Source organism: Pseudopodoces humilis, chromosome 2 (assembly GCF_049639895.1).
Source record: "Pseudopodoces humilis isolate 2021_Gansu_Grassland_sample_001 chromosome 2, ASM4963989v1, whole genome shotgun sequence".
NCBI lineage: Eukaryota > Metazoa > Chordata > Aves > Passeriformes > Paridae > Pseudopodoces > Pseudopodoces humilis.
In genome coordinates, this window is record NC_142201.1 from 82,411,281 (window position 1) to 82,433,650 (window position 22,370).

The 22,370-nt window shown below is 39.4% G+C and overlaps 1 protein-coding gene across 3 annotated transcripts; it reads left to right on the top strand.

Moving 5' to 3' along the window:
* Positions 1–163: 163 nt before the first annotated feature.
* On the top strand, positions 164–21,374 carry CCDC83 (coiled-coil domain containing 83). Of its 3 annotated transcripts, none has more exons than XM_005516161.3 (11): positions 164–227; positions 3,053–3,167; positions 5,634–5,718; positions 8,919–9,087; positions 9,706–9,873; positions 12,620–12,711; positions 13,847–13,915; positions 16,612–16,733; positions 17,764–17,843; positions 19,264–19,418; positions 20,404–21,374. In XM_005516161.3, the coding sequence occupies exons 2-11, from the start codon at positions 3,082–3,084 to the stop codon at positions 20,590–20,592; spliced, it is 1,215 nt and encodes a 404-aa protein (XP_005516218.1). In that variant the 5' UTR covers positions 164–227; positions 3,053–3,081; the 3' UTR covers positions 20,593–21,374. The 3 variants fall into 3 exon arrangements, with proteins under 3 accessions (XP_005516218.1, XP_087907800.1, XP_087907799.1); XM_088051673.1 differs by lacking the exon at positions 164–227 and adding an exon at positions 1,128–1,255; XM_088051674.1 differs by lacking the exon at positions 13,847–13,915.
* The last annotated feature ends 996 nt before the right edge of the window (positions 21,375–22,370 follow it).

The following is a 22,370-nucleotide window of genomic DNA, read 5'->3' on the forward strand; positions in this document are numbered from 1 at the left end:
CTCCGGGCCCCGTCGCGATGGCGACCGGCGGGCGGGGCGCGCGGCAGGGCCCGGCAGGGGCAGGCGCGGCGCGCGGCGCGGGCCCGGCGCCGGGGCGCGGGCACCGTGAGGGGGGACGCGGGTGTGGGTGGGAACAGGGCCGGGGGAGGTGGCGGGGAGGGGTGGCTGGGGCCGAGGCGCAGGGTAACAGTGCCAGCGGATTTGGTGCCTACAGGCAGCGATTCGAGGTGAGGGGTGGCCCAGCTTTATCCACTGAGGTGTCTGGTGGTGAAGGGGGCTGGGGGGAATAATGTAAGGGACATGGGGGAAGTGTTAGCCAGGGACGGATTGAGGGCAGAGGGAATTGTTAGCTTGCTTTGGAGATTGGGAAGGGGTTATATCGTGAGTTGCACGATTTTGTAGCGAGACTGAGGTAATCGATTTTCCGTATTCTGCACCTGGGACGGGACAACCTCGGGTGTACCGACAGACTGGGAAGCGAGAGGATGGGCAGCAACCAGCGGAAATGGACCCGGGGGTCTTGGTCGATGGCAAACTGAACATGAGCCAGCAGTGCCCTGGCAGCCAGGAGGGCCGAGCGTGTCCTGGGGGACATCAGGCACAGCGTCCATCGCCAGCCGGGCAAGGGAGAGATTGTCCCGCTCTGCTCTCAGCTGGGGCAGCCTCACCTCGGATATTCTGTGCAGTTTTGGGTGCCACAAGGAAAACATTAAGCTACTGGAGAGTGTCCAAAGAAGGGCCACAAGGATGGTGAAGGGTCCGTCCTGAGGAGTGGCTGAGGGTACTTGGTCTGTTCAGCCTGGAGGAGACTGAGGGGAGACCTCATGGCAGTCTGCAGCTTCCTCATGAGGGGAAGAGGAAGGGCTGGTACCAATCTCCTCTCTAGGAAGAAGTGAGAGGACCCCAGGGGATGGCCTGAAGCTGAGTTTAAGGCGTGTTTGGACAATGCTGTCAGGCATGTGTTGTGATTCTTAGAGTGTCCTGCATAGGGCCAGAAGTTGGACTCGATGATCATGATGGGTCCCTTCCAACTCTGTATTCTGAGGGAGTGGAGGCTTCTGGTAGTGCAGCTGCTCGATATATGGGGGTAATTATGTGAGTGCAAGTGCTAGTTTGGATGGCATTAATGCTAATTGGGCTCGTGAGAGTGGTGGTCTCTGGGAAGCGACTGTAGTTGGGTTGTGTCAGGAAACTGTCTGCTTCTTCTAAGGATGCAGTGGTACCGTAGGAGACAGTGCTGGTACTGATAAAGGGGGTCAGTCAACAGCATCACAATTTTATTTGTTTGGGAGAAGAAATAGATCTTTCCCTCTGCAAATGTTCTCCTGTGGGTTTAAAATGTACAGTCTTTAGTCCCCTTAAATATGTTCCTCTCTCTCTCATGTGTGTGTATTTTCTATGGTTTGCAAAATCCTTTATTGTAGTATGTGTTGTTTCATCTTGTACAGCTTGGAGGCTTTCTTGTTCCTCTCTACTTGGGAAGAATTTCATAAATATATCACTGGAGCTCATCTAGGTCTGTAGTTAAAAAGCAAAAAGGCCCTAAGCCTTTTCAAGATACTTCTGCTCAAAATTTTCTGTTTTGTATCCAATTTTAAGCAAGGAATTTGATTATCCATTTAGTGAAAGAGACAGAAACAATTTAAAGAAAACCTTAGGGAGTGCTCTAGTAATCTTCAGTTTCTGAGGAAAATCAGTAAATTAAATGCTCAAGTGGAAATGGAGTCAATAGCAGTCCAGTTAATTTTGCACTGAAGAAGTGTGATGGATCCTTTTTTACAATTAACAAGTGTATCCTGCACTTGTGCATTTGGTTTGGAAATTTCAAAGGGGTCTAGGAGGAGCAAAGTACCTAACTTCCTGCTTCAGTGAGATGTTTTTCTTAATTCACTTGTTCATTTGGGTTTCTTTTAAATCTCAGGTCTTACAGCAGCCATGTCTTTAGGATTTCTGAAAGTTTCATGAAAAAATATTGTACTGAATTGGAAACTGCAAAGGTTGTACATGAAATAGGATAGAAAGTTACTTTGAATACAAGAAGCTGACATTGCCTTGCTTCAGGGTATGGGGAGTGTGGTGAGAAGGCATAGGACAGTGTATGGATTACAGTGTATCTGTCAATAGTTGGTTTCACTTAATTCCCTTGATTTTACTGGCTTATGTGGCTTTTTACTGATTATTTTTTTCCTGTTTACTTGTGCTCATTTTAACAGGAAAAAATATCTAGCCTGCTGTGTTTAGTTGCAAAACAAGTTTTTATCAATATCGGCCATTATTGTAAAATTCAGAATTTAAATTCAGAGGAGCAGTTTAATAAGAAAACAGGTTATATACAATGTTTCTACTTATTCAGTAATAAAACATTCTATATTATATATGCTATTTCAGTTTGGACATTTGGTTATGTGACTGCTAAAAGTGAGGAATCTTCATAAGTGCCCTTTCTCGTGACATTTTTTATTTTGTATAATATATGCTACCAGTTCCATTGCAGAACTATTCATTGCCAGTTGAATTCTGAGGTTGGTAGTTGTGCCAGCATGCCCAGGGAATACTGCTGACATGCATATCCCTTCAGAAGGTGCTTTTGTTCCAGCTCTGACAATGAAAACTGGTATCAGAGTTGCGGTGAAAGGGAGATATTCATAGTGCTAGCAGAACAGAAGGAGAGGGAAAGAGAGGCACGTGAACAAGTGGTCTTGATAAAACAAGCCTGATAAAGAAACAAAGGACTGGAAAAGGAACAACTGCTGGTTTGATTTACAAGCATGGTAAAGACAACCTGCAGCAAGGGATGCAATAAGTAACTGGTGATAGAGACCACTGTATCTACTTGGGTATACATTACATTAATATACATATATATACATATACATACATGGGCCTGAGTGCTACCCCTGGGTAGGATTATTGCTGTCTAAAACCCAACTTTTTTTTTTTAAATTTTTTTTATTTCAGAAGTGTTACAAGCTTGTCACAAGTGAGAAATGCCATTGAACACACAATATTTTGTAAATCATTCATCTCTATACTTTTTTTCTTTCACTTCTAGCACAAGTATAAAGAAAAAAAATATAAAAAATGGAAGAGAGTAAGAAAAAGAAGAAACCAGAAGAGCAAGTTCAAGAGCCTGAATCAGATTTACCAGAAGCCTTATTAGAATATCAGTAGGTTTAATATATTTTAACTTTTCACTCATATAGAATATGTGAATGGAGGAAGCTGATAACAAAGACAACTTATACAATTTTGAGCCTGAGCTGATTGTTTTGAGGTTTTGGGGCTGTTTCAGAAAGGTACACTTTTTAAACTATAGCTGTAAGGGAGCAATTTACTGGATCAGAAATGTTATGCCATTAGACTATAACTTGGGAAAAAAATTTACTAAAACCAAAAAAAAACTGACATTTTTTCTGTAGCAAGCTTTTGATCAGCATATTCTGAATTTGGAAGATTACATTTGACTGTATTTTTTAGGATTCGTTGGTGTTCGTGGAGGTTTGTTGTCACTAGCCAGAACCTCAAGACCTACAGTTTGCTGTCTTTCTTGGTGCAGCTGAGAGCAGAGCATAAAGTGTTTTATTTTGAAAGTAAGAGATGGACAAATTAAAGGTCTCTTAAAATCAAGCAGAGAAAAATAAGAGCCAAGGGTGAAATATCTGAAGCAGTTACAAACTAGTCTAATTGATTTGATTTCTAGTCTCTTGAGTAAATGATTAAAAGTCGAAAAAGTAAGCTTGAAGACTTTTATCTAAGAGACAGAAATTGAAAGGGAAATAACCTCAGGAACACCCAGTATCCAACAATTATCAGTGTTTAGGGAGCAAGCAGTAATGCCTTGGTGTGGAAATGAAATGTGGAGTAAGCAAACTGAATAGTATGCTCCTAGAGTTGTAGTGACATCTATATGAATTCACAGGGTTTATGTGGGATTTTCTGCTTCATTTTACAGAGCACAGAGTACAGTTTTCCATAGTGAAATAGTCTAGATTTAGCTGAATCATATCCCAAATAAATACTATCTGAAAAGTCCAAAACTAACCTATTTTGTGAAGGAATAAGGAAACTGTATTACTGGGCTGAGAAAAAAGCTGTACCATGTTCTGTACCACTTTAAAATTGTTGTTGTGCATATGCAAATATCCAAGCAAATGACTCATTTGTCTGGAGAGTCTTCCACTGAAATAGGTGCTTCACTGAAATGGAATATGTAGTTTCTACAGCAACAGTAGGGGAAAAAGGGAAGGAAAGTATTCTTACTGTTTTTGTCTTTTTCTCTTCTCTGCCCCTCTTGCTCTCCCTTTCTTTCTCTTCACCTCTGTAATCTGTAACTTCTCTGTACCACTTGATGGATCAAATATGGATAATAATACAAGTCAATAGCTGTCACATTCCACTTTAGGATTTATCAAGTGTGTAGTATTTATTTAACTTCCATTCCTGTTTTTTGTTTCCATACACTGAAGAATGGTCACAGTTCCTAGGGAGTTTATTTTGCATTTTCATTAAAGTTCTCAGTTTTAACATTTCTTAGGAACAACAATCTTATGATGTACTTTTGCTGTGGCCATGACCACTGTACCCCTGTATCTCTGATCTGGTCTGGTCTCTCTCTAGCTAATATCCTTCTGCTTATCTGAAAACCTGAAGAATACCTTGGAGCACACTGACACCAGAGGATGTAAATTTAGTAACCTGCAATTTGCATGATTCAGTGATCCAAATGTAGCAAATTAACCAGGAAAAAATGATGTTATTTTAAAATGGCTTAAGGCAATATGGAAGGGAAAAAACTCCCAAAACCACAAAAAAAGCACCCCAAACCCCCAAGCTAAAAACTGAAAGAACTGTTAAAAGAATAAAAGACTTTGTGATAATTGTAATACTTGCCTCTATAGTGCTATATGATGAATGAATGCTGGGAACAGAGGTACTTATTACAGAGAATTTTGCAAATAGACACCATTTGCAGCCTAGTGTTTCTCATTCTAGAAGAGAGAACATTGGAAAGAAATCTTTATTTTATAGCTGTGGCAAAGAGGATGACAAGTTTCCTTTGACAAAAATATACGAACAGAACGTACTACTTAGGCTGGAGTCCCTATTCCCTTAGTTCTTCTCCAAGGCTAACAAGTTCTTGGTGTACAAGTGTAGTTTATGAAGCTTAACAAAGCACATCATCAGAAGAATTGAGTCCCATTGAATTCTCCAACTTGGAATTCATTTGATCTATATGTGAGTGAGTTGCTTAGGCTTTCTCCTGGCTAGTGATGAGTATTATTTTCTGGAGCACAAATGTTCTTGTCCTGAAAGTGACCTGTGTAACAGGCCAGCTAAACCTCTTGCAAAATGAACAAACCAGCTTCAGCCTCTCAGGAGGCTACACAGGAACAGTATTACCAGGGAATCTGCTGCTCTGTAGGGGTATGAAATCCAAACTAACATGCAGGCCCAGATGTATATGGGAAATAATTTCTTTATGTGTGGTAAGCAGACAGTATTATTTAACTAAATGAGTCAAGCAATATGATATGAAAATAAACATTTTCGTAGTATTTACATCTAATCTAGCTTAAATAGCATTCCTTTCTTTAATATTTTTGTAAGAATGTTTCTTTACTCTCTCTTCATAGCATTGTTGCAAAAGAAAGAGCAATTGAACGGGTTTTGTTTCATCTGGAAGGACTGGAAGAAAAGATCAAAGAAAATCTTAAAAATGTAAGTGACTGCAACAAGTTTTATTTGTGGTGTTCTTACAGATTCAGTTTTGTTCTTTCCATTCTAATACTACATACATTAAAATTAGCTACTGCAGTGAATTTGTTACAGTCAATGAAACTACAGTTAGTGAGTCACTTTATGTGCTGAAAGTTAGTGTTATTTGAATTAAATGTGATATGTAGCATAAATGTCCTAAATATAACATGCTAAAGAGAAGCTGCAGGAGTAGAACATTACAGAATAGGACAGAGCAGTAAGGTAAAGTGAGTTCAGTGCAGGTGCTTTCCAATGCACAAGAGATCCTTATAACCGTCTATGTATTTCATGGAATCACAGAATCATTGAGGATAAGAAAGACTTCTCAGATCGAGTCCAATTGTTGAACTCAGCACCACTGTGTTCATCACTAAACCAGGTCCACAAGTGCCACATTCACATGTCTTTTGAATGCTTCTAGGGATAGTGATTCCACCACTTTCCTGGGCAACCTCTTCCAATGCCTCACTTTCTTTCAGTGAAAAAATTTTCCCTAATATCCTGTCTAAACCTGGCACAATTTCCTTTTCCTCTTGCCCTGTTACTTGTTACCCGGGGCGAGAGACCAACCTCCACCTGGCCACAAAGTCGTTCCAGGTGGTTGTAGAGAGAGATAAGGTGTCACCTGAGCCTCCTTTTCCCCAGACTAAACATCCTCAGCTACTCCATATCAGACTTGTGCTCTGGTCCTTTTATCAACTTTGTTGCCTTTCTTTGGCATCTTTCTCTGCAGCAAGTGCAGGACAGCAAGCTCCCTTTCAGTAGGTACTTTTCCTGCAGTACATTCAAATATATCTTTTAACCAGTCCTACAAATATTCTTCAATATTTCAATGCATGAAGAATGAATGGTATAAATTTCAATTTTGTCAGTAGTATTAGCAAATCTAACCAAGCACTGAGAATTGCTGACCTTCTTCAAATCACTTTTGAACTAATGGAATTGCACAAGTTTCTGTCAGAATCTAGTTATTGCTGCAAACTCAGTTACAATAAAAATTGAATAAAGGAAGACTACCATGCTATTTACTAGCGGTGATTTCTAGCACTGATTGATGAAGACACACTTTATCATGGATTAAGAATTGCTTTGGGTAATTTTTAGGACAAGGCTGTGTAACTACTGATCTCACCTGAGTGACACTTTAAAGAATAGTGTGTATGAGCTGTATATAAAGAGCCATAATATGGCATCTAATAACTGTGAGCAGTGAACTTTGAAAATAGATATTAGAGAGTCACCTATTGAAATTATATGTAAGTGCTCAAAAAGCCTTATTCTGGATCATGTTGCAGCCTGCACTTCATAGCAGTGGAATATTGAAACAATGTGCCTCTCTCCTTTCCATGCTGATGCTTGCCCTGCTTTATATAAGTGTCCATCTGTTTAGCTTTCTGTGGTACTTCTTTCAGTCTTGAAGCCTGGATGGTGTTTCATCTCTGGCTTGACTATCACTGGAAGTGGCAATTGCTGTTCCTTCTGCAGGCATCTGAAGGGTTTTATGATTATTGTTGGATCTTATGCCTCTTATGGTTATACTGCTGGATCAGAGGGCAGTTTGACTGCCTTATTCAGGGACACAGAGCAGCAGCATAAAGGAGACCCCTCAGTGGGTCTCCCCAGTTTGTTTGAGCATGTTACTGACAACAGTGCCCATGAAGGACTCACACTGACAGTTTATGCAATAATAATTATGCAATAATTTTAATATAAAAATATTAACTTTTATTAACATAAAAGTTGGGACAGATTAAGATTTGAGGATTTTCAGTGATAGTATCTCCCTGCAAAAACATATTGCATATATGCAAAAATATTCAAAGCAGCACACAGACAAGCTCTAATCCCCAGTGAAAGTATTAAGTGCCCACAGTGTGGTTCTAACCCAATAGATGTCCATATGGGGGAGAAGACAGATTCAGACACATGACTGATCCCAACAGTTATGATGGACTTCCCAAACTTCTCCCCATTCCTACTTACTTTTATACTATTTCTTTATGTTTGGGTGGAGCTTGAGTGACTCTAGTCATTCATCTTCTTCTCTCTCCCCTGGCTGACAGGTGCTGTGAGGTTCGTCAGCTACGGAGTGCCATTTAGTTCCCCACCCTGCAAGGATTTCTATGCAGCCTGGCCATAGTGTCTCCACTCTGTTCCACCTTCTGTTCCATCCCCCTTTGCAGGGGTGGTTGCAGATTGTAGGGAATCATCATGTAATAGGTTTTGAGCATGCCAGGTGCATTGCATTCAATGAGTAGCAGCTGTATTTTACCCTTTAATTTCTGTACCACTACAACTTCATTAGGATGTGAATACAACTTCTCAGTTTTCTCTAATTTTACCCCAGCTATCTTTCTACAGTTATTCCCCCAATTCACTTCTAGTTCATGGTCTTTCAAGGATTCCATATTTTAGATTGAGCAGGGCACTTTAAGGTGTGGGTGAAGTGCTATTGTTTTAATTTAATCATGTTTTGACAGTTCTTTGAGCTCCATTCTTTTTTTCCTGCTGGATGTTTCTAAGCTGTTTAGAATTAATCCTAGAAGTGAGGAATGCTTGAGACTCTTTCTACTGCCTAGTAACTGTTACTTACTTACTCTTTGTTTGCTCCTGTATGGTATCCTCTGGGAGCAAATATACACGATCAGTAATTTCAAACAGTCTGAGTGTCACTAGAGAGAGTCATGGCCAAGGGTTATGATCACAGTTGTGGAATCAGGAGGCATAATTAATTTCAGCTCTGACAAGACTCTTTTCTTTGGCTATATGCAAGTGCACCTGATTGTCTTACAATTTTTCTATGTGAAGATGGTATGTTCTCATGAAGAATGTTAACATGAAGCAAATAGCTCCTACATATAAATATTGTTATTAAATTATCCACAAGCACCTTTCTTTCCAGGCAATGGAGGATTATTGGTGTGCTGTACCAAGTACAGCTGTCATTAGTCTCTCTTTTCCTTCCAGTGGTCTTGAAGTTACTGAGGAAATGTCTGAGCCTTGTAAATTCTCCCTTCTGTTCTAACCTTTCAGAATACAAAGAACAGGTGTTTAGCTGCGTGTTCTAGCATTTCATCTGGCACTAGGCCAGATTTTACTTTTTTAACTTAAATTTGTCACTTTGAAAGCATTTTAATACCGTGTTTTCTGTTCTTTCTTAGAATGTTGCTCTGAAGGAAGAGCAGAAAGTGCTTATCTGGCGCTTAGTAAGGCAAATAGAAGAAAAGGAGAAAAAACGAGATGAGAAGGAGGTTGTAACCAGGGATGATGTGGAAAGGTCACTGAAAGAAGTTTTTCAGTTTGTGAAGGACAAAGAGCAACTCCTTCAAAGTATGTTGTTGGTTGGGGAAGTGTGGGTTACAGTTTACACACTTGGTATTGAGTACATGTTGTTGTTGTTTTGCAATTTAAGTAGAGATTCTTTGTTGCATAAGTATAAAACTTTTCCTCTCCCAAAACTGGACTCTCTCAATTTAGTGTGAGATTGTGGAGGGCTTATAAATCAATCTGTCCCTGCCAAGTGATGTATAGTATTGTGCAAGCACAGAGGCTTCCTCCTTTTTGAAACTCATGGAAGTCCAAGGCACTGGCTCTACTGAAGACTAAAAATAAAATTATTGATGCAGGAAAAAAGACCAGTTTTGAGTGTTGAAAATTCTATCTGCCATCCCTCCGATTCTTTGTGGGAGACATGTGACCTTGGTTACAACATTTGGTGAGAAGAATTATCTTCTCTTTGAAAGAATAAGATCAGCCTGTTTTCAACAATGATGGTTGCCCATGAAACTATGTCTGGCCATCAGGTTGTAATGTATTGTAGTGTGGAAGAATCCCCCTTCCTTTTCCATTCCCTGTGAAAGCACCTTTCTTAAAGAAGTTGACATTGTAAGAATTATCAGTTCAAGCAATCGGTAATGAACTTTTCTTTTGACATTCTTATTTTAATAGATCTACGCTCCCAAATTGAAGAAACTAAGAAAAAAATTTCAGAAAAGCAAAGTGAGAGAGATTATTGGTTGGAGTACAAAAATGTTGGAAGTAAAATACATGCTGAGAGGATTAGCAGTCTGGAAAAAGACATTGTGGAAGTCAAATATGAACTTGAAAGAACTGAAGGTCAGTTTACAGCTGGTGTAATGTAAGTCTTACAGGGTCTTTGCATATTGCTTGCAGGAATTAAATGATAAAATTAATTTTAGGTCAAGTTCTAGTAACTTGTAGCAGCTTTTCTAGTAACTTGCATGAACTTTTCCCATTGCACCTAAGATGGGCTGCATAATTCTGAAAAATATGAGGACTCTCTTTCTTTCTCTCTCTCTCATAAAAGTTCCTTTATTAAAGAAATTTATAAAGTTTACAGAAATTATGACAGAGAAACTGAAACCTTTGATGGTTTTCTTATAAAATACAGGCAACCCATTTAAAAAAATGTTACCCAGAAGGATAGCAGTTTTTTGTAAAAATAAGTCTACGCATATTTAGATCACCTACACAGAGAGCTCCCTTAGCAGTCATACTTGAAAATGTTGACTCTGCAGCTCTTATTTCTCATCATCTACAAGCACTTCACATATTGAAAGCTCCTTTGACAGGAAAGTAGTATGAGCTCATTCTTGGAGCAGTCTTTTCCATGGAGCACACTGGTTTGCATGCAGGACTAGAGGGAGCTCTTTAGCCAGTGGTCTGGACCTTTCCTCCTAGTTACGCAGTGTGAGGCCCTGCAAAATCGCCAATACAGACACATACTGGGAACTGTTTCAGCACTGTCACAGCAGTGGAATTAATTTGAGAGCTTATATGTTGTGGTGCTGAGTGTTTTACAAAGACTTCTTTCTTACTGCATTATTTTAAAATAATTTAAATATTTTGCTGTTACATAATCCATGCTTCCAACAGGAGAAGGATGTCCTGGTTTTCTTTCTTTATGTCCCTTTCAGTATGCATGACCACAGCCAAGCAGCTGGTAGTAACAGGCAGTGACACTGCTCTAAGGGTCTCTATATTCTGTGCCAGCCATTACCAGTCATCAGCTACTGTGAATAAGAGCCAGCCAGCTATATTTTTGTCTATCAAAGCATATTTGACCACAATTAAGATCTGCTCTGTGATTTCTACATTTCCAGATAGCTAGTCAGTTATCTATCCACATCTGTATTCAAGAGAGGTTGTTTTTTTTTTTCATTATGCATTTTCTGTGTTCTTAATTGTTTTAAAACTTTGCTATATAGCTGCTGAAATACAAAATGAAAAAGAGAATGGGCTTTCGTATAGAATGCCAGTAGGGACAGGCAGTCTGACCTCCTGCATGTCACAGGGTAGAGAATATTGTGGTTTAACAAAAATTAATGGTCCAACTGAAGTGTATTTATTGAAAGTTATGTTATAGTGGTACATTTGTAGGTGCCCTACATAGCATACTGGAAAATGATGCTGCCAGTACTGGATGTTTACCATTCTATTTTGCTTAACCCCCTAAAACTGAACCAAGAAAGTGTCTGGGGAGTATAGCCTTCCAACAAAAATCTAACAAGCTTTCAGAGCAAGACAGCAACAAATTTGGCTTGTTCAGACCTTGAATGTGTAACAGGCTTAGAGAACAAGCATAGGTGAACAGGTTTCTCTGTGTGTTCCACTGAAGGGCTTGAAACTGGCACAGTTCAGGTTGTCTGGTGGTGACATTTTAAAAAGCTGGAGAAGAGAGGAAGCAAAAGAGAACCACACATTCAGGTGATGTGTGGGGAAAACAGTATTGCAGTGAAAGGATTAGAGAGGATAGCCTCTTTAGGAACTGTTCAGACATACAATTTCTCCTTTTTCATTCTCTAAGTACAGCATGGGTTATTTAGCTGAAATAATGAAAGAGTGAATTCATTATAGTATAGAAGTACTTCCTTTCCTCTCTGCCACGTCTAGATGGTGGAGTCCAGCTTCCACATTGTTAAATTAATAATTAATGCACAACTAATACACCTTTCATATCTGACTGCCTTTGACTCCACAGTGCATCCTTGAGCAAATATTCATTTACATCCAGATCAGAAATAGGCTGTCTGCAACACAAGTGCAGTGAAAGACTGAATTTCAACTCTTTGGAACAAGTACGCAGTGCCTTTCTTCAAAGAAAATTACTACAATCTCATTAATTCCTTCAAAGAAGAAATGTCAAGCAGAAGTGGGCTATTTAGATGAGCAAAAAAAAAGAACTAAAGGGAAGGATGAAATAATTAAATAGCAAGTGACTAGAACGTGAAGTCAAACCTATTCAGTTCAATCTTAGGCATACCTTCTAAATAATGACTGCAAGTAATGATAGAAGCAAATAATTGTGGCAATTGCCACATTCACCATTTTGTCCTATTGTCTAATTAGAGCCTTAGGTAAGTCAGAAAATTTACTAGGCACATTATAATAACGAACTTAAAAAATGTTGCGTAGATAAGGTGATCCGATACGCTTCTATATCAAAAAAATAAATGTTCTAAGCAAACCTCTTGCTTGGCTCCAGGAGCTCTGCAATTGATAGAGACAAAATTTCATGTTAAGATGCCAATATTTTCACAGAGAATTGCTTAGCTCACTGCTCAGTTAGTAGTGAATTGCTCAGCTGTTGCAGTTGTCAACAAAAATGTGTAAGAAACTTCAGATTTCTAGTTTTGTAGTTAACACCACTGTTCTTTGGGTTTAGGACAATTTCTGTGGAGAAGGATATTTGAATCCTTTTCTGAGGAGCATCTATGCAGGTGACTTGCTGATAAGTTCCAGTTTAGTAATGACATGCCAGTTATCTATCTGTTATCAGGAAAAATTGATGTCAAATAATGATTTCTGATTTATCTTTTTTTTTTTTTGTTTTGTTTTGAAGAATATTATAGAGAAGCTTTGAAGGTTGTGAGAGAAGAAAATCAGAAACTGTTTGACAGGCACATGAAATTACTCAGTGAAGAAGCTCTTAAGGTATTTTTACTTTTTTTAAAAACTGCAAACTGCATTATACTTGGGATACACGTACTTTGCATTATTAATTCTTTTAACTCATTAACACTTCAAACTTTTCTAATAAATTGAGAGTAAAATCTTTTGTAAATCTTGGTACACATGGATCTGGTTATTGCTATACATACATGTACCTATTTTTTTTTCTTTCCATGAGAATAACAATGGGTAGATGTGAGGGCGTTTTACAAACAAGGCATGGGAAACTGGGCACCATGCACTGACAAGGCTTGTTTGAGAACATGTTGCTTTTGCCATAGCCTTGATTTTGACATTTACACAGACTTCAAAAAGCAGTAACATACACAGAGACTGCATGAAAATATACATCGATTTGAAGAAAAATGGTTTCACTGTACATGTAAAGTATAACATTTTAAAATGCCACAATAGTGCAATCTCAGGAAAATGTAGGTATATTGATTCACTATTTTTTGTCATGTCTGCCAGGTCTGATTTGAAAACATGGTTTACAAATAGCTCTAGCAACAACTTCTTACTTTCACAAAATGCAAAGCATACTTCAGTACAAACCACTGGGCCCATTAGTCCTGACTTCAGTGCTGGAATTTCCAGTCATGTGAGAACATAATCCAGAGGACTGTGTTTATGGTGATCTACAGGGGCATCTTCCCTCCCAGTTCTTACTTTACTGACATCAATAATTAAATTGTAGCCTTGGCTCATTAGCACAGACCTCTACATGCTTAGGTCACTTGTAGATCAGTACTGCCTCATTTGAGATTTTACTTGGGGTTCTTAATGTCTGAAGGTTTGATTTTCTGAAAGCGGTAATATTTGATATGGGAACATAGAAGAATTTGTTAGACAAAAAGGGAAATGTCCTATTTTAATATGGGAAATCAAAAAATATTGGTAAATTGCTTGACATATAATCTGCTCTAGGCAGGATGATAGAGGAGAAACATCTGGCCTTGTGAACTAAATCCCCTTGTAATCCCTTAGGGTATGCTACAGTCTGTTGTGCGGATGTTTCTTAACTATTTCCTCCTAAAGAGCAGAAGGTTCATTATAGTATTCAGGACAGTCAAAGTTTTGCTCTCAGGTGAGATGATCTTAAATTGTGTTTTCTCAGAATGCTGTGAGATACTTAGACAAAAACTGTCGGAGAGAGATTGAAGAGAATGAGTGGCTAAAAGAAGAGGTAAGAAAATCACTTGCCTGCAGTTTATCACAGCAGTTTATGTTTGAAATATTGTGGCCTACGGTCAAAACTGTTTCCAGTCATGGGCCTCAGGAGACTTCTGTTGGCAAAGGAGAGCAATTTTCCAGTAATTAATCTGTAATCCTGAGCAGCAAACAGTGCAATGTGGTGAATAAAGGTAAGAGGTGAACATTTACTTTCACAAATGGAGGACCCCCTTTTCTGCCCAAGCTGTTACATGAAGGACTACAATGTTCCATACAATTAAAGATTTTTATCTGTGAAGATTGGGATGCTATATATTATAAAGGATCAACCAGGTAAGTAGCTGAAGAGGGGAGGTTTGAATTGCATTGAAGTTCCTAGTACTGCTGTACTGAAGGAAAATGGATATGGATGTTGGAAACATGTTCTGAGAAATGGCTTGAGATGGCATTAAATGGAAGGTCATAAAAAAACCATGGGGACTCTACACTGAAGACAGGAAAATCAAAATCATATATAGTCATAATTATTGCTTGATAGCTTTTCTACTGTCCTTTAATGGCAATTTAGAGCTATATATTAGATAGCTGTAATTTTCTTGACAAGAAAAATTTTTTGTGAGCCAGATTTAAGAAACTAATTTTTTCCATGGTGAAAGTTTGATTTTATTTATTCCAGTCAATATAGGTTCTTTATTTCAATCAAATCTGAGATTGGTGGGTGAAATGTCTTTCCTCACTTTTACAGCCTCAGAGATGAGAACTGAATGAAACTTTTTGGGAAGTTAATAAATGTGCTTTTCCATGGCACATCAATGAACCTTGTAGAGGTTTCTTCATTTTAGTTACTAATCTAAGTACTTGCCAGTATGCAGGAACACAGCTTTCCTTCTTCGCCTTAATGTGCTCTGAGCATGCATCTTTAACTTTCCAAGGAGGGTGTCCAAGCCACAGCTTCTGAAGCAGTGAGGGTAGGGAAGAGAAATGGGAAAGAATTAATGGTTTATTCTGTATAAACAAACAGGAGCTCAAATCTACACATCCCATCAGTGAATGAGTATGAAATCTCTTCCCTTCTCCCTGTCTCACTGAACACTTATAGTTTTTACACACATTAGCAGTGCCAACGAGAGAGCACTTTGGAGTACTCTTATGTCCTGACAGGCCCTCACCTCAGAGCTGAGGGATTTGGATTTCTTTCCTCTCAACTAGAAGTTTCCTATGTTATGAATTTCTTTCCTATGTTGCTACTTTCCTATGTTCTGAATTACTGCTTTGAATTTTGGGGGAAAACGAAACTATTATCACTAACTTCTCCAGTCCTCTGAGTTCACCCATTCATTTTCTCAGCTTTTCTTACATGGATGAAATATTTTCTCTCAGACTGATGTTTATATGTAGCTGACAGGCTGTTTCAGTATTTCCTTTGGGGAAGATAAACCAAAAATTTCAGTTTTGTCTCTATTATTTTTCTTTTCTTTTTTAATTTTTTTTTTTTTTTTTTTAAGTTTGGCCACTGGACTGAAAAATGACTTACAAAAATAGCCCTAGATTAGTTACCTCCAAATTTAAACAGATTTGGAAACTTCAGTCACATTTTTCCATGGTTACTGTGTCACACCAAGATGGTGCAAAGCTGCATCACCTCACTGTGCCAAGCCACATCCTGTTACTGGTTAATTTCCAGTCATTTTCACCTTTTGAATCCTTGGAATAAGTTGAAACTAGTTTTGACTGCAAATTTGGATGATTATAGCTGGGTTAATTTGGTTTTGATGAGAGTGGATCCTTTCAGATCACTGGGTACTTCTCTTAAACATGTGGATATGGCTAAGTTTTATGGGTAGTTTTCTTTCCCATAGTACATTCCCCTTCCCAGTGAAAAGGGTAAGAACTTGCTTGTATTTCAGTGAAAGTGTGAGGAATTATGGGAATTGAATAACCGGTGTCCTTTGGTCAGTATAACTCCATGGTGATAAAGGGCAATTACCAGTCTGAAACCAAGTGGTACCTGGGCTTAGCCAATGTCACAGAACCATAGAATATCCTGAACTGGAAGGGGCCAAGGATCATTGAGTCCAACTCCTTGTCCTGCAAAGCCCCAACACATGCCTGAGAGCATTGTCCAAATGCTCCTTGAGCTCTGTCAGCTTTGGGGCTGTGACCGTTTCCCTGGGGAGCCTGTTCCAGAGCCCCACCACCCTGCAGGGGAAGCAATGTGGTAACTTGGACTGAAAACTTCACTAATTCTGGGTAAGAAGGTTTTGTGTATAAGAAAGACTTAGAAAAAACAACACTTGCTGAGCAAGACCCCAACTTTACCTCTCCAAAGAAACTTTTCCTCTCTCAAAGCTCTGATGTGAAAGCAAAAAAGAAAAATCCAGAGCTCCTGTTTAGCAGACCTGTTTGACCACCCAAGAAGGTTTTGCTGACAGGATTGCATAGCCCAAATGTGTGGCTGTGATTGACGCACGTGAGCTATGACAGTAAAAGGGTTCTAATAAAGGTGTGAAACCAGAGAGTCCTTCCCTTTGTCTGAAATTGTATCAATATATTTCCCCACCAAATGTGCAAACTTGCTGATACAGCAGCATTTTTTCTAGGTATGTGCTGGTAAAGTAGTTGCTATCAAAGCTTTCCAAAATTATAAGATTCTAAATTCTAAATAATTCTAAATAATTCTATTTTATTGTTTTTTTTAATTGTCAAAAGGTTAAAATCTACCAAAAGGAAGAAAGTGATTTGAAAGCTTCTGTCCAGCTCCTGGAAGAAGAAAATACCACTTTATTGGCAAAACTGATTGATATCAAACTGCAGCATCTAAGAGTATCAGGGTAAAACAATGCTTTTATGGACTCAAAAATGATTAATTTTTTTTTAAAGATAATGCTTCTGTCTGCCTCTAGAGCTATTTGAGCTCTCCTAGATCAAAGCCAAGGTAGTTTCCTAGTTGAGGGAGGACAGGATTTGACTGAGTATAGGTGGGAGTAGTATCTCTGAAGGATGACAGTAACATTGTGACTTCCCAAGTACTAAATTTCAGGGAAGAAACTGGGTCCTTAATTAATCTACTAAGACCTAGCACCATTTGCTTTATATCACTGTGGCTTGGAAATAATTTCTTTGTGTTGCAATTAGATGGTCTCAGCCCCACCTTTTTAGACTAAGTGCTGAATAATAGATTTTTACTGTTCACAAAACATTTAAGAATGTGGATGTGAAGATTAATTTGCAAATATAGGGGACTTGCAGTCTTGAGTGAAACAAGTGACCTGACACTGAGAAAGACAGAGACCATGGGAAATGTCTGTCTGCAGAGGTGTCTGTAGTATTAGCTTCTTTTGTATTGAAATGATTTAACTTTGTCCCTAGAGAAAGATTAATTTAGCTACAAAATGTCAATACTAATGGTATCAAAAGCACAATGCAACAATGTGAGAGATCCATCTTCAGTTTCCAGTCCCAGCTCAGCGATTTTAGCCATATTGCACAAAAAGTTCCAACTCTTAAGAAGTGACCATTTTTCTCTCCTTTCCAAACTTTGGATTACTTTGAAGTGAGAGCTGCCAGCTGTGGTCTGAATCTTGGACTGACTGGAGACTATAACATTTGTTTTCTTTTAGTCTCATGGACATAGTTGAACTAAGGCACTAAGAATAAAAAGGAGCAGTTTATTAGCCACTAAGCTACCTGGCTGCCTCCATTGCATTTTTGAACCATTGCACTATTCAGCCTTTGTGGTTAAGCAGCAGTGGCTCTCAGAAAGGGTGGCCTCCCCCTCACTCCAAATCATTGCACAGGACAGTCTATAGAGAAAATTTAGGCCCCTGTTATGGATTTCACTTTATATTTTTTATTCCATAGGCATTTGTTTCTTACAAAGGGAGCTGGTTTGCAAGAACTTTCTAAGGATGCAATGGAAAGGGAAAACAGAGAATATGCAGGTAATGCAAATGCCAGCAGCTTATAAGAATTGATAAGTTACTGAACATTTATAGACTTTTCATTTCTGAAACTTTTTAATCAAAGTACCTGTTTGATATGGTGAACACCTTATTTCCTTCTTGACTGCAGCCACCACAGCAATGATAGATGGTAATTTGCATAAGGAGAGAAAATCACAATCTGTAATAGAGTTTTTAAATTAAAATTTGTTTTAGATTGTGGAATATAATTACTCATCTAGAGCTACCCTGGAATGCAGTTTACAGGATTGCCCATCTTTTATGAAGATATGAATCATATCTTAATCAGTTCTTTATTGATCCATATCATAACTTCATCATAGCTTGTCCCTGAGAGGACAGTCTTAAACTCCGTGTTGGCTTTCACTTTGTACATGCACTTTGCAGTCATTCAGCCAATACACCAGAGTTAAATTAGAACTAAATCCCTAGCAAGAGCAGATGAAGCTACATGGAGCTCAGCCTGAATTGAAAATCTTGGTAAGCCGTACTGAATTTTGGGCTGAATCTCCATCCTTTCTGGGAGGTGTGCCCAGGGAAATGATATACCATTAGGCAAGAAGGAGCTGAGTCTGTACTTACCTGTTTAGGACAGTCTCTGTGGATTCCTAAGTATCACGAGTTTTTTAATACAAAATTAAAGAGATATGTTAGAAAAATGGAAGTCATACAGTTATGGAGACATGAAAAAGTTTTGAAATTCTGATCAGTCCCAGCCATAGGTGGGCCTTTTGAAACCATCAGGCACCAGCAAACATGTTGACAAAGACTTCTCTATTAAATATATGTTTACTTTGAAAACCTTTGCTAGACTTTTGCAATAGTTACCTGGAGGAGAAGGCTTTGTTCCAATAAGCTGGGTCAATGTCCCAGGCAAACCTGTAACTTGGCAGTCCATGTCCAGAATCCTCTATCAACCTGAGAATTAGTCAACTACAGATGTGATCTCTTCAGGGGAGTTATAAGTAGACTAAGACTGTTTCAGGAACTTTATTTATGTACCTATAGATACACAAACATGGGTACAGAGGAACTTTATACTTGTTTTTGCTGCCTTTCTTATTATTTTTAACTGTTCAGGGCTCTACAGGATTTAAGTTGAACTGACAAAAGCTCTTTTTTCTCCACACCCCCTCTCACAGATCCATTAGTTCTAACTTCCAATCAATTTCAGTTCCTGGGTCCTGATCAGAAATTGTGAACAAAAAACACATCAAAAACCCCAACATAAATGAACATTTGGCTTGAATTGCCAATTAAAAACACTACCAAGCTGTTCTTTGCATCACATGGGCTCAGCCATATTAAAGATTGCAGGCAATGCTCATATCAAGTACTGATTCTGACTTCCATAAGGCCTAACAATTACATAGACTTCATTTTTCTTGGCTTTAAAAAGCAAAGACAGATGGAAAGAGCCTCAGAAGTGCCTTTCGAAAGATTCAGTCTAAAACAGATTATGAGAAGTCTCAAGAGAGTGATGAAAAGCTGCAGAAAAAATTTTTCACTCCAGCCCTGGACAGCTTGTTGTATGAAGATGAAGAAGAGTTCCAGGTATGAGTTAGAATTCAGGTCTTTCACTGACAAAAACATCTTTTAGTGTGGAGCATGAGCTACTGTCAGGACCATTCTGTTTCCAATGGTGTTACGGCATCCAGTGTCCTTTACCTGGTGGGTAATTCAGATGTTGACTGCAGTCCTCTGGTGCTGTTTGGGACAGTTAGGTCACTCCATGTCCTTCAAATGTTGGGCCAAAAGAGCACAGGTTGTGTGTCCTACGGACCAGCCTCACATGCATGTTTTGGATGTCTTCGGGCATCTCTGATGTTTTGGCAATTGAGTGGTGTCCTAGGAATCATCCTGTGGAGTGTCAGGATGAAATTCCCCTGGAAAGAATTCTGAATGTCACCCAATGAGAGATTACTTCACTTGGATGGTAACGGACTGGTCCTTTAGAATCTGAGTTACATAGTAACATTAAAGGACCAATATGCCTTCAACAAAAAGCCAGGATGAAGGTGTTTGTGGGTGCAAACTATGGGGTTGAGAAAACAGTGCACATTGGCCTTTCCTGTAGCTGATTGACTCTAACCCAGCAGAAAAGCTTTCCTTTTCTTCCTCCCCCTGAATTCGTTTCTGTTGTGTTGGTCAACTGAGGTTTGGAGAAGACCAGAGCCAGTGCAGATGTGGCAGAAGCACATGGCTGGGCTTGGACCTCTCTCTTTTAGGCAGGAGCGAGCTATTGGATTAGTTTAATTCTTCTCATAGAACTGAGTTTGAGATCAGAATTTGGTTTATAGAGAAGGTGGTATTGATGAAAACACACAGGAAAAGGAGAGGGCAGCAGAGCTGCAGCCTCCTAAAATGAGTTGGCTTGCAAAAGAAGCCCATTATTACTGACACTATCAAACAAAACCCCAGTGCAGCATCTCTACAGCTGCTTTAAAAAGAAAAGTCGCTGGGTTGTTTGTTGTTTTTTTTTTGAAGAATGGTTGCTTTCCTAGGAAATTGCAAAGGAAACATGTTTTTTCTTCTTAAGGCATACTCAAAACTGGGACCTCTGAAGAGAAAGCTGTATGTGGTTGGAAAAGCTGTGCCTACTTGTAAGGAACCAGAAGAAATGTCAAGGAGGAGCCACAGAGAAGAGGACACTGTTGGTAAATCAGATGGACATATTACAGCTAAGATGATCAAGGCCTTATTTAAGGAAAATGTTGATGAAAACTAGACAAGCTGTGCTCTTGACAAAGAAATGTAACATTCTCAATTCATTAAATATTTGCTCTCTTCTGTGCAGCATGGGGCTTTGAGGAAACTATTTTAGAATGCCTGAATCATGGTTTTAAGTTTCATGAGAGGTATGCCTGTGTGCAGAGGCTAATTGAAAGGTTCCTTTCCTTACCGCTGCAAGACATCTTGTGCACTTTTTGGGGTATTCAGTCCACGTAGCAGCATATCTATCTAAAAGGTCAGAACTAATGTTTAATTTGTGCTGTCCCCACTTGCAGATATGGAATTCCCTCTTGATCAGACAGTGGATGGGTAAATGCAGGCTGCCATAAAACACAGAACTGTTACAAAATACTTAGTGCTCTGCTAAAGCAGAATTAATTTATGCAAGCATAATTCAACTATTGCTATAATATGCTTTTTTATCTGTCTCCACAAGACCTCTACTTAAATACATTGAAATAAACAAAAATTAATTTAAAAACAATTTAAAACCAGCATAAAAATCTCTAAGGTCTTAAATATTTTGTTTGTTTAGAATTGGCCAAATATACTGTGTAAGCCCATATCCTTGGTTTGTGGCTGGTCTCTTTGAAGTGCATTGATGCAGTGGGAGGTTCCCTCTGGACACCCTTTCAGCAGGACACAACGGGTCCTTCCCACATGTAGGCTCTGACTTGTGCATTTCCTCATTAGAAACTTGTGACAGCATTGAATAATCTGATTTAAACCCTTGACAGGATAATCAGCTCTTTGGAATAAAGTTTTTTAAAAACCTTACGTTTCAAACAACCTGTATCTCTGTGCAGTATCTCAGTGTATCTGTACTTCAGTGCAAGCGCTTTTCCAAGCACACTCAGCTGTTCCTGCCCAGCAGGTGTCTGTCTCCTTGGGCTGCAGGTGAGTCTCACTGGTCTCTGGGCTCCACTGACCAAGCTCCTCTGCTGCGATCACAAGCAGACAGGTTAAGGTGTCAGACTCCACCACTCTCTGCCATGTGGTGAACAGTGAAGTGAGTTTGAACGTGCTCCTGTAACCCAGGGAGTTACTGTGAAGGCTGAGGTGATTCCTATCCCTTGAGTGTCCAGGGAATGGGGATCTGCACTTAGGCAGCTCCTGCTGTGTCTGCAGCCCAACACAAGCCTCCCCTCAGCTCCCCTGCCTTGCTTTGAGTGCAGTGCAAGCCCTATGAAATGGCTGACTTGAAAGAGAGATTAGTTCTGCTCAGTGATTAGTTTAGCTTCTCCTTTAGATGCAGAATTGGAATGTGGCTAATGCTGTGAATGGCCTTTCTGTTGAAGAAAGGCCTCTCCTTCCCACCACTCCCCAGAAGGGATTTACATTTTCTAGTGGTATAAATGTGGGGCTCATCTCTAGGCTCCTCTTGGCTTATGCCCATAATGCATAACTATGTGACGGACATATGGCAGGACAACATCAACCCGCACCTTGGAAAAAAGAACCCTTGCCTCCGCCAGTCAGTTTAGCCTTTTCCTATAACAGCCTGTGTGGGGGAGAAGGAGTTAAAAAGAAATCCCAAACATGCTAATTAGGGTACAAGCCACAGGCAGCCTGCATAAGCCAGAAGCAACACCCTGCAGCAAAACATATTTAGTGAAGTGTCTCAAATCCCCTTGATTTCTACAGGATTAGCATTAAGGCCACTTCGAGGCTTACATACGGAGAAAGCTGGGTCTTCAGCCCAAGGCATCTGGATTTGATAAATTTGTTACTGGAAAAACCTCTCAGAAATGAGCAGTGTATTGTAAAACAGGG

Bases quoted from the DNA above. Each gene is read 5' to 3' on its own strand.
- CCDC83 (XM_005516161.3), top strand. From the start codon at position 3,082: ATGGAAGAGAGTAAGAAAAAGAAGAAACCAGAAGAGCAAGTTCAAGAG. The intron at 12,712-13,846 runs GTATTTTTACTT...GTGTTTTCTCAG, and splicing joins TCAGTGAAGAAGCTCTTAAG to AATGCTGTGAGATACTTAGA. The intron at 17,844-19,263 runs GTAATGCAAATG...GGCTTTAAAAAG, and splicing joins GGAAAACAGAGAATATGCAG to CAAAGACAGATGGAAAGAGC.